Here is a 13,371-nt window from a genome sequence, read left to right on the forward strand (position 1 = left end):
AACCAAATGAGCACTTAAAATGATAGGATAAACATTGGAAATCAATATACAACTAAAAATTTATGCTCAAGAGAAAATTTATTAGTCTTGGAAATTGAACCACTCCAATGTGATTGCAATCCATTGAGAAAAGTGAGGACAGAGTCCATGGATATGGTGTAGGCTTGGCTTTATTAGGAGACCTAGGAATATCAAGCTTTTTAGACAAGAAGTTGGGTGACATGGTGAAAAATAAACCCTGAACTAAGACCTCAACTAACTCTCCATCAACTTACTTGGGAGACGTTGGAGTAAAACTCACAAACAAGCGAGATATTAGGTGATGTAGAACAAACCGCCACGATCTTCCTAGATTCTCAAGCGTTTTTGAAATCGCACAAGGCAAAAAGACACTAGTAGAAATTATTTGGGAAACAGAGTCGAAATCCCAAGAAATTTGGAAGGATGAAGGGAAATGGTCTTTTGAGCAATAGTCGTTGCTTTGCCATGAGGTACCCTTTGATTTTGGCAAATTCATCCGTTTAGCCCCCGAAAACTACGATTTTGCCATTTATAGTAATTTTTGTTTTCTTAATAACTTTTTGCTCAAAAGTTAGAATAAGGTTCTGCTTGTTTTGGGACAACCAATGGCAGAGCTAAGGGAGAGAGAGAGAGGGGGGGGGGGTGCATGGCCCCCTAGCTTTTCAAAATTCTATCTAATTGTACTACTAAAACTAAAGATTATCATGAATTACCTGTAAATACACTTCTTGGCCCCCCTGGTCTAACAACTCTTCTCTTAAAATTCATTTGGCCCTCCAGCCTCCTAAAATATTAGAATTTTTTTAAAAAAAAATGATACAAATAATTCAGATCTGATTAGGAAAAAAAAAATCCCTTGCGCTTCCAACTCCAAGCCTCCACTAGACGACTGGTGCTGGCTGCTCCCTCCATATCAGTCATCAGTTTTTCATCTCTCTCTCTCTCTCTGTTTTTATGTTTGAGTTTAACATGTTCGTCTGAACTGCATAAAACACTAAAACAGGATAGGTTTAGGCAAAAAATTAGTGTTTTCTAGCTTGCATTGCTAATATTTTGACTTTTGACTATGCTGTGGTTTACAGTTTGCATTGCTAATATTATATTATATTATATTATTTTGTTTCTCGTTTTGATATTATTGCTACTGTTTTGGTTCAGAAAAATTAATTAAATAAACATTAAACAGTGCTATCTGTTTTGTAGACTAAAGTCGTGTATATGTTCTGTAACTGGGTATGTGTTTTTTTTTTTGTTTTTTTTATTTATTTATTTTTTATAGAGCTTGCACTTTTGTTTTATATTTTGTTTCGAATCTTCATCACAAGGGTTTTATTTTATAATATGTATTGTTTATTTGATATCTATACCTGATAATAAGGGTTTGAGTAATTATATAAAGTTATTGTTAAATATAACTTTTTTGTTAATAGATGTGGAAGAAGTGAGGTTTGAAACCACAAAGAGTTTGAAACTTGAGATTATATTTTAGTTTGAGGCTCCCCCCTCTCACCCCCCCGGCGGAAAATAATTTTTAGCTCCGCCACTGGAGACGACCCTTAAGATTAGTAGTTTATGATTTTGCATTTAACTTAATTTTACTATTTTTGGTAAAATTTGTTATTTTGCCACCTAATCTCATAATTAGTGCAAATTAGGAAATGTTTGAAACCCTAATTCGCACTAATCTTCTAGGGTTTCAAACATTTCCTAATTTTCTGGGGTTTTACTTTTTCAGTATTTATATGTTTTTTAGCTATCAAAAGTAGATGAGATGATTATCAGTAAAAATACAGACATTTTGTCAAATTCTTTCTTTGGTGGATTCTAGTTTATCACATTATGGATTCAAGAGACCCCTTATGAATTCAAGGTTTACTATCGGAAACTAACAATTTAGTTTCTATCTATCAAAGAGAGCGTCATGTGTACTTTTTTCAAACTTTCGCGACATCACAAGGTGAACAAATTCACCTAGCAAACTATCCCAATGTTTATTCCAAATGTCTAGGAATGATAGAGTTTGACAGAGTTGACAGACTCTCATCGTAGGAACGATAGAGTTTGACAAACTCTCTAGGTCAACTTGACGCTCAAGCAATGGAGTGGATTTGCTAAAGCTAAACACTTATTTAAAAGCTTTGGCTGCGTGTGATTTGAAAAAGTCAAAGAGATCACTATTGACTTTATATATATATATATATATTTATTTAAAAGCTTTGGCTGCGTGTGATTTGAAAAAGTCAAAGAGATCACTATTGACTTTATATATATATATATATATATTTTTTTTTTTTTGTTGTTGTTGTTCCGGGAAGTTTCTTTATGTATTGCTTGTATTTTGCTATGCTAAGTACTAACCCTATTTTATGTTCGATAGTGTGCTTTATAGTTTTTATCAATTGGTATATATAAAGTATATGCTCATATTGCTGGTACTTGCTGTATGTCGTTTATTACTTTAACATTATATATCTATCTTGTTTTCCACATGTATGTGTTATGTGCTCTTTAGTATTCAGGAAAGATAAATAATTTCTTATCAAGGCATTCAACCTTGGTCTTGTAGCTTCTCGGTTTTGAGTGTAAATCTGTAACGTATTAAAATTATACAAAGTGTAAATCTGTAACGTATTAAAATTATGTAAATGTAATTTGGCTGACTTTGTATTGGGATCTTCTTGTAAATTGGATTTTGTAACCGATCATTTTCTCAAAGGGGAGAATGTTGAGTTCATAGGACTAAATTGGCAAACAGTGATCATTTGTACTCAATTTGTAAGTCTTTATGTGTCTTGAGTGGGTTTTGAAGTCAAGCTCAAATCAAAGGTTCAAGATCAATAAAACCAAACTTTCTAGAATCTCAACTCCATCTTGATCGGCCGTGAATCATTTATTTGGACCCATTGAGTTAGAATCTTGTTTTGATTTAATTTTCTGGTTTGTTTCAACAGTCGTCGCAAAGCTAGGGTTTTGTGGTTCTCAAGCCAAGGTATAAAAACTGTTGGAAAAACTGGTTTTGCATCTCATACAAAACCCACAGCGGAAGCAACACAAGGATTTACTTCATTCGTGAGAGATAACATATAACCTTGAATTCTAAAGCAAAGAAGAGAAAGCGTATCTTAATGCAGTAAAATTCAAAAACAAGACTTGAGAATACCTTCAATCTTCATCCCAATTTCACATGGTGACCAAGATGAGTGGTCTCTCAATCAGTTCTTACGTACGTTGATTTTCCTTTGTAGAAGTGTATTCTAAAGATACTATAGAGAAAAACTGTTTTCTCTTCTTTTAATTATACGTACATATTAACTCCCCTTAGTAGTTACTTTATTAATAACTCTTATTAAATAAATAACTGATTATCTAATTAGGTTAGCCTTTTGGGCCAGCCCAATTGGGGTCAAGTGTGTGGTTTGGGATGGGACCAAAGGGACTAATAAGGCTCTAGCTTCAATGGGCTTCAGACTTATCTATCAACTCTTGACAAGCCCAAAGTTACCATTAATTATATAACCAATACCACTATAGAAATATAATTACACTCTAGGCTTTATTAATAAATTATATCCCAAAACTCTAATATAATATCATTTGACCCTTCCATAAAATATCCATAGTACGTGAACAAAGTCAAAATAAACTATCACTTTGTAGACAACTATTTTATTCCTTGAGTCCCTGGTTTAATCTTTTAGTTATTCATATTTATGAGATCTAATTTCAATAAATATAAACTTTAGTAACTCTTTACTAAAGTGGCCGGCCCTGAATAACCATTTCCCATTAAACTTATCTCAATGGGATATTTTGTGTCTCTATAGAAAGAGATTATGGATTGTGGATTTCATCTTGAGAATATATGTTCCCTCAACACTACATGTGGTTACCCAACATATTGAGGTTTTGACAGTTAAATTAGATCTCACTCTTAATATATCAAAGTAACCTACATTTCATGATCGGGTTCACTATTCTCTTAAGATTGAGAGTTTATGAAATTAAAAGTTGTGAGATTAATTATTCATGTGGCAATTGTTAATTGAATAATTAATATCACAGCAGTCTAATTCAATATGTCTTACATAGTTAAAACATATCAACATATCAACTAGAAATCTCCACTTCTATGATCAAGATAAACCATCTTAGTTGATGTGTTATAATCTTTGCAGATAAAATGCTCAATTTCATCACCGACTATGAACTATATTTTAAGTTTACAAAGAACTTATGATTTATATCTTCTGTAATTAAATCACATTAATCACATACAATGCATCTCAAGGACTATGATAATATCTCATTAATTCATTTACAAATAGTCTCATATAGTTAAACAATTTAATTATTTATGAAATACCAATAAATTGGATTTTAGGGCATAAATCCTAACAAAAGCAACCCTAGTGAACATCTTTAGAGACTTTTAGAGAGCCGTGTGGTGTACACAAGCATACGAGTTCTTCCTAGCTCTCTTGAAGTATCATCTAGAGATCCAAGTTCAAGTTTTTTGAAGATCTAGTGATCAAGACAAAGTTGTTGGATCAGGTATACATCAAAGTTTTTGGAGTGAATCTTCAATTGGGCACTTGAAGTTGTAAGTGTGACAAAGGTCACTAGTAAAAGAGTTTGTGCATTTGGGATTGTGTGCAGTCACATAACCTAGTACTACATGAATTAGCAAATTATAATAGGGTTATTCTCATTGTAAAACTTCAATTCTACATATTGGATTTATATATTTTAACTTCGTGTCTTTTGTTCTCTTTATCTATGTGATAAGGTACAAGTCCATACCAATTAACACCCTAGCATAATTGGATTAAATGATTAATTAATAACCTGACTTTACATTTGTAATTTGTCACAATTGGGGCCTAAATTCCCTAACAGTAAGCATCATCCCAGATGCCATTGCTAACTTAAGTATCGAAGAGTTCCCGCCAACATACCTCCAAGTCTCCAACAAATCTCTAGGTGCTCCTCTCTTCCTCTTGCATATTAATCGAGTCAATCTTGTGATCAACTTCTTCATCAAGGATAAAAATGTACTGTACAGCTTTTGTTAATTTCAAAGGATGTTTGTAAAATTGTAAAGTGCAAAACAGAAACAAGAACTGATTTGAGAGAAAACAATTACTCTGAATTTTCTTTATCAAAATGTTTATAAGCTCATAATTATACTTTAACCATTTACTCTGTATTTATACACAAAGGAAGGGGCTAAACTTGGCGCCCAAAATGCTAACTAACTATTTAAGGAATCAACGAATCAACTAATGACATGTGGCAAGACTGTAACAAACTTTGCTAACTAATTCTTAAATGAAACGGTGCGTTTCTCCTTTTCTTTCTTCCTTGCCGTTTTGTATTTACATCCTTTGTTCTTACTGTCATTTTGCTCTTCCTTATTGTCTCTGTTGCTGCTGTCGTTTAAGTCATCTTCAACACTCCCCCTCAAGTCCAATGTCTCAGACTTTGTGGCTTGAACTGAGCTGTTTTCCTTTAGAGACTTAGGCTGGAATATATCTTTCAAACCAAGTTTACTTGAAAGTCTTGTAAATGCTGTCATTCCCAGAGCCTTAGTGAAAATGTCAGCTACTTGGGAATTGGTTGTCACATGAAATGTTTTAATCTTACCCTCCAAGATCTTGTCCCTAACCAGGTGGCAATCAACCTCTATGTGTTTGGTTCTTTCATGGAAAACCGGATTAGCAGCTATGTATAGAGCTGCCTGGTTATCATAGAATAACATAGCAGGTTTGTGGTGATCAACTTTCAAGTCTTTGAGCAGCTGCATTACCCAAGTAATCTCACAGGCTACACTAGCCATTGCTCTGTACTCGGCTTCTGCAGAAGATCTGGATACAACTCCTTGCTTCTTGGACCTCCAGGATATTAGAGAATCCCCCAAATACACTGCATATCCAGTGAGAGACCTACGAGTATCAGGGCATCCAGCCCAATCAGCATCACAAAAGGCCTTGATATGTAACTCTGTGTTGCTAGGAAAGAAGATTCCTTTTCCTGGTGCAGCCTTGATAAACTGAAGTAAAGTGTTAGATCTTGCTACTAATTCTATCCACATTTCTAGAGATATTGTTTTTTATGAGTCTATTTTTCCTTACATCTCTAATTCATCTCCTTCCACTTCTTACTTGAATGACTTTGTTTTTCCTCATGTCAATTCAAATTCCTCTTATGCTTATGATTGTTCCTCTTCCACTACTCCTGCCCATTCCATCTTAGAACCTGACCTAGTTGCTTCCCAATCTGATTCTGTCACTATAAATCCTCCTTCTGATTTCAATTCTTCAGACCCTACCATCCATACCTGCATTCCTAATCCTGTCCTTGATTCCAATCCTGATTTAGCTACCACATCCATTTCTCAACCTGTTCCAATTCCTTTAAGAAGGTCTACTAGACCTCATGTTGTTAGTGCCAAACCTCAGTCTGGTCTGCCTTATGCTCTTTCTGATTCATTGAGCTATTCTCACTTGGGTTCCACTTTTAAATCCTTTGTCCTAGCAGTAAGTGCTACTCCCTCAGAGCCTGTCTCCTTTCATCAGGCTGTTCAATTTTCTGAGTGGAGGGCTGATATGGACAAAGAGATTGAGGCTTTGGAAGTAAACAACACTTGGTCCTTAGTTCCTTTGCCTCCTGGCAAGACTGCCATAGGCTGCAAGTGGGTGTATAGGATCAAACACTTACCTGATGGTTCTATTGAGAGGTACAAAGCTAGGCTGGTTGCTAAGGGCTTCACTCAGAAACTTGGCTTAGACTACTCTGAAACCTTTTCCCCAGTTGCCAAATCTGTTTCAGTTAGGATTGTGCTTTCATTGGCTGCTGTGAAAGGGTGGGCTTTGCATCAAATGGATGTAAACAATGCATTCTTGCATGGAGACTTAGTGGAAGATGTTTACATGTCTCTCCCACCTGGTTTTCACAGCAAGGGGGAGGGTTTAGTATGCAAGTTGAACAAAAGCCTCTATGGTCTCAAACAAGCCTCGAGACAATGGTTTGCAAAGTTCTCAAACACCATGTTACAGATGGGATTTGTGCAGTCAAAATCAGATTACTCCATGTTCATACATTCACAAGGAACTTCTTTTACTGTTCTTTTGGTTTATGTTGATGACATTTTATTGACTGGAAATGATCCTACCTGTGTTACTGCCTTAAAGAAATTTCTTGATGATCAATTTGGATTAAAGGATCTTGGTTCACTAAGGTATTTCTTGGGCTTGGAAGTAGCTAGAACTGATGCAGGTATCAGTTTAACACAGAGAAAATATGCCTTAGAAATATTGCAAGACACAGGTTTCATAGGGAGTAAGCCAGTTCAGTTTCCCATGGAACAAAACCTTAAGTTGTCTAAGTATGAGGGAGCTTTACTTGATGAACCAGGGATGTATAGGAGACTTATAGGAAGGTTATTGTACTTAACCTTAACAAGACCTGACATAACATATGCTATACACAGACTGAGTCAGTTTGTATCACAGCCTAGAGAGCCACATCTGTTAGCAGCACACAGAGTACTTCAGTTTATCAAGGCTGCACCAGGAAAAGGAATCTTCTTTCCTAGCAACACAGAGTTACATATCAAGGCCTTTTGTGATGCTGATTGGGCTGGATGCCCTGATACTCGTAGGTCTCTCACTGGATATGCAGTGTATTTGGGGGATTCTCTAATATCCTGGAGGTCCAAGAAGCAAGGAGTTGTATCCAGATCTTCTGCAGAAGCCGAGTACAGAGCAATGGCTAGTGTAGCCTGTGAGATTACTTGGGTAATGCAGCTGCTCAAAGACTTGAAAGTTGATCACCACAAACCTGCTATGTTATTCTGTGATAACCAGGCAGCTCTATACATAGCTGCTAATCCGGTTTTTCATGAGAGAACCAAACACATAGAGGTTGATTGCCACCTGGTTAGGGACAAGATCTTGGAAGGTAAGATTAAAACATTTCATGTGACAACCAATTCCCAAGTAGCTGACATTTTCACTAAGGCTCTGGGAATGACAGCATTTACAAGACTTTCAAGTAAACTTGGTTTGAAAGATATATTCCAGCCTAAGTCTCTAAAAGAAAACAGCTCAGTTCAAGCCACAAAGTCTGAGACATTGGACTTGAGGGGGAGTGTTGAAGATGACTTAAACGACAGCAGCAACAGAGACAATAAGGAAGAGCAAAACGACAGCAAGAGCAAAGGATGTAAATACAAAACGGCAAGGAAGAAAGGAAAGGAGAAACGCACCGTTTCATTTAAGAATTAGTTAGCAAAAGTTTGTTACAGACTTGCCACATGTCATTAGCTGATTCGTTGATTCTTTAAATAGTTAGTTAGGATTTTGGGCGGCAAGCTTAGCCCCTGCTTTTGTGTATAAATACAGAACAAACGGTTAATGTATAATTAAGAGCTTATAAACATTTTGATAAGAAAACTCAGTGTAATTGTTTTCTCTCAAATCAGTTCTTGCTTTCTGTTTCGCATTTTACAATTTTACATGGTATCAGAGCGTTTTTTTTTTACTTTCTCACCAACCAAACAAAACTTTTCTTTCTAAATTTGATCTTTTAGTCTCTAATGGCTTCAGATTCTTCAAGCGCACCTTCTTCTTCGTCTATGCCAAATGGTAGTGCTGCCATGGGAGATGAATCAGCTAATAATCCATATTTCTTACCAGCGAATGAAAATCCTGGTTTGATTCTCACATCTCAGCCTCTTACTGGTCTTGAGAATTATATGACCTGGGCGAGATCTGTGTTTCTGGCTTTGAGTTCCAGAAATAAGTTTGGATTTGTCAATGGTTCGATCTCAGAACCAAATCCAACTTCACATCTATTCAATTCTTGGAATAGGTGCAACACTACGATCCTTTCATGGCTGACCAACTCTCTCAGTCCTGACCTCAAGGCTAGTGTTATGTACATCAATTCTGCAAGAGATCTGTGGATTGATCTCAAGAATAGGTTTTCTCAAGATAATACGCCAAGATTGTTTGAGTTGCAGAAGGAAATTTCTCATCTGGTCCAAGGATCACTCTCGGTGAGTTTTTATTTTACTAGATTCAAAACCTTATAGGATGAGTTTGTGAATAATCAACCTTTTACTGTTTGTACCTGTGCTTGTGTTTGTGGTTCCAAATCATCTCAATTAGATGCACAACAAAAGAACAATCGTAGTGTTGCACCTATTCCAAGAATTGAATAGATGTGAAGTTGGATTTGGTTCTGAGATCGAACCATTGACAAATCCAAACTTATTTCTGGAACTCAAAGCCAGAAACACAGATCTCGCCCAGGTCATATAATTCTCAAGACCAGTAAGAGGCTGAGATGTGAGAATCAAACCAGGATTTTCATTCGCTGGTAAGAAATATGGATTATTAGCTGATTCATCTCCCATGGCAGTACTACCATTTGGCATAGATGAAGAAGAAGGTGCGCTTGAAGAATCTGAAGCCATTAGAGACTAAAAGATCAAATTTAGAAAGAAAAGTTTTGTTTGGTTGGTGAGAAAGTGAAAGAAAATCGCTCTGATACCATGTAAAATTGTAAAGTGCAAAACAGAAAACAAGAACTGATTTGAGAGAAAACAATTACTCTGAATTTTCTTTATCAAAATGTTTATAAGCTCATAATTATACTTTAACCATTTGCTCTGTATTTATACACAAAGGAAGGGGCTAAACTTGGCGCCCAAAATGCTAACTAACTATTTAAGGAATCAACAAATCAACTAATGACATGTGGCAAGACTGTAACAAACTTTGCTAACTAATTCTTAAATGAAACGGTGCGTTTTTCCTTTTCTTTCTTCCTTGCCGTTTTGTATTTACATCCTTTGTTCTTACTATCGTTTTGCTCTTCCTTATTGTCTCTGTTGCTGCTGTCGTTTAAGTCATCTTCAACAATGTTTCATCTTTCTTTTTCTTGTTCTTCTTTCACTTATCTATTCATTCCGTTGTATGTTTTCATCATGACAATAAGATTGCAATGAACAATTTTAGTACAGTAAGTTCGTTATTTGTAATGATAAAGCTGAAATCATCAGCAATCGTGTAGCTAAAAGCCTGGGCACTGGTTTGTCAAACTTTAAACTTGAATGATTAGTGAATGTAAATTGTATTGAAATATGGATGGTTAGACTGACACACTATCTTCCCACAATTTGTTGAGAAACGTGGGTTGGAAAGATCGATGTGCTAGATATATAGAATGTGTAACATTAAATTTGACTCTTCACGAACTCTTCGAGCCTTTCGTCATACTAAACTAAAAAAAAAAAAGATTATTTACTTCTAAATCATTATTGATGACAAATAACTATTTTCTGTTAAATTAATATTATAAAATCAATGCTTTGGTAAAGAAAAGGATCTTATGGGTTTCAATTGATGGTTCTGATGGGGCTGACGATATAGATCCTGCAAGAGGTGAGGCTGATGACGAGGAAGATCGATAGTGACGAGAACTCGTGTCATTGACGAGGATAGCTCCATCATTACCATCAGTAAATGATAAGGGGCGGTTACACATCCAGACGAACGGACCGTTGGGACCAACTTAAAACCACTTGATAATGCCAGCAGGCGTTACGCAGAGGGAAGTTAAAGCACCATAAATCACCCAACGGCTAAAATCTACAACAACATGTATAAATCCTTCACATTCCCCTACGGGAGAGGTATGAACATTCTTTTACATCGATGCTATTTGGTTGTTTTGCTCTCATATAATTCTTGACACTGACTTTAGCATCGGAGACGTTGTGGCAGGCACCACACCGGTGACCCTCCATCAGGAAAGGTCGATCACGAGGTTTCAGTTCGTCCGTGATCGCATTCATCATCTGACGAAGTCATACTTCATCAGGTTCTTCAGTGCAAAAAGACAATTAACAAAGATATATGTGTATCTTTCAATTGATGGGTCAAAATAAGTTTAAGTTAAATAATTACATTAAAATGGTCTTTACATTATTATGGATGATTAGTAAAAGAGGTACGTAATGAGTGTTTCGTGGAATCATAAAGGCAAAAACTTAGTGGAGGAAAAAACAATTTTGAAATGATCACGAGCCCTTGTAGGTAATACCTGATTTCTTGTGGTAAGAATCTCTATGTGGCGGTCCAGCACAATAAAGTTTTATTATAAGCTTGTCATCTAATAGTCTGTCTTTAACGATACATCTATGATGCTTTGCTATCCATACCAGCTTAATCAATGAAAACGTACCACACTTCATAGCACCATCATTGGTCCATGTAAGAGTAAGAGATTTTGGATCGAATCCATATATAACAAAAACTAATTGGTTATCAACTTAATTAATGTATACAATACCACACTTAATAGCACCATTATTTATTATTAAATATGAGATTGAACAGTTTTAGACCCCTTAACACACAACCAGATTGAGTAGCCTAGTTAATTAGCCAAGTTGTTACTTAGTCAAATTAAGCAATTCTAGGTTAAAACAATTAAACACTCATATCATGAAAATATATAGCAGCGGAATAATAAATAACACATGATATGATCACCCAGGAAAACCAAACCGGTAAAAAACCTGGGGAGGATTTTACCCAACGATCCTCAAGGCAAAACTGAATTCACTATGAAAGAATTGAAGTTCATACAAAAGGACTTACAAGCTCCCCGCTTGACTTCCTAATGCTACCTACCAGTAGAACTTACTGACACGACCCTGTGCAAGCTCCGAATCCACGAACTCATTCTTTCTTGAATTCTTCAATCAGCTACAAGCACCCACGCTTGATATTCTTTAAGCTTCAAAGGCAGCAACCAAGTTGATCATCAAGATATTGAAGTAATCTCCATCTAGAAAATCCTAAACTTTGTGTAAAGGAAAGCTCCTCTAGATCTCACAAGAGATTTACACAAAACCGCAATGTATGAGCAACAATATAACTTGAGCAACAATAAAACGTGGCTAGGGTTTTGCCTTATATACCTAGGACAAAAACATAAAAACCCTAAACGTTTTAATGAGCTAGGGCTGAGTCGGAAAACTACAGAAAACGCAATCTGGTCTATTTTCGATCAATCGAATCTATTCCTCGATCGATCGAGTCAGACCGAAATGCCCCAATGCATCTACAGTCTCTCAATTCCAACTTTACAATAATTAATCAACTTTGAGCATACTTTAACAAGTCTAAACATGTTGTTTTGATCATGGTTTGCCAACATTACAAATTAGAGTTCTAAATACATAAATTCCTAAACTTTTAGAATCTAACAAACTCCCCCTTTGGCAATCCATGACAAAACCCTAATTAAAAACTCAAAGTTTACAAGTAAAAAGCCCTTTACAAAAATAATGCTCATAAACTCAAATTCAAACCTAACTACTATCCATCGGTTGCAAGTGTAGACAGCAGCTTTGTTGAATCAACCTGTATATTCCTGAAATACTCAACAAACGCATAAACGCATGTGTGACAGAAAAGAGTAAAACAACAGGTATAACATTCTTGTAAGATTCACACAACACAAAATAAAGACATATATGAATGAACAACTCATAAATATAAGTCAATAAGCAGTGAATCACAAAGCAACAAGAATCAATGTATATAACATGTATATCAATCAATGTTACTCCCCCTAACATGAATATCCCCAAAAATGATATACAAAGTGAAGCACCTAGATACAATCTAAAAACTCCACAAGCTCCTCAACAACAAAAAATAACAAAAAAATCTCCCCCTAACTACAAAAACTCCTCTACAAGTCAAAAACACCACTCCCCCTTTTTGTGATGGAATGCCAAAGGGCAATCACAAGTTGTCATCAAAAGGCGGTGGTGAGGGTGAATGAAGACGCGAAAAGTCGGCTCGCAAAGCACGAATCTCGTCAAGCAAGTCCACCAAAATCTGACCATGAGCCGCCTGAACGGTCATGACAGTCTCCAGAGTACGACGAACATCAAAGTCGGTCGAAGGAGGTGGAGGAACATCAGCAATAGCAGCATCATCACCAACTGGATCAGGAACATCCTCACAAGCAATACCTGCAGAAGAAGAAGGAGGAGGTGCGCTACTAGACGGCTCAGACCTAGGGTGTTTAGAACCAACTCGAAGATGAGCAGCCATTTGTTTAAGAAAAGACGCACCGATAGGAGCAATAACATGAACAGGCTCAGAGGAAGGGAAGCCACCAAGATCAAGAAAAAGGAGAATCCTATGAATGAAAATAGGATGAACAAGAGCATGAGCAGTAGATGAACTCCTATAGACATCGTTCAAAGAACGAAGAAAAAGATGGGGAAAACTAATAGGAGCATCAGTAACCAGAGCGTACAAA

The 13,371-nt window shown here is 36.2% G+C and overlaps 1 protein-coding gene across 1 annotated transcript; it reads left to right on the forward strand.

Moving 5' to 3' along the window:
• The first annotated feature begins 8,617 nt into the window (after positions 1-8,617).
• On the forward strand, positions 8,618-9,115 carry LOC136061682 (uncharacterized). The gene has a single exon (XM_065759761.1). It carries the CDS (start codon positions 8,618-8,620, stop codon positions 9,113-9,115), a length of 498 nt encoding a protein of 165 aa, XP_065615833.1.
• The last annotated feature ends 4,256 nt before the right edge of the window (positions 9,116-13,371 follow it).

This window comes from Quercus suber, unplaced genomic scaffold (assembly GCF_002906115.3).
Source record: "Quercus suber isolate HL8 unplaced genomic scaffold, Cork oak 2.0 scaffold_340, whole genome shotgun sequence".
NCBI classification, from domain to species: Eukaryota; Viridiplantae; Streptophyta; class Magnoliopsida; order Fagales; family Fagaceae; genus Quercus; species Quercus suber.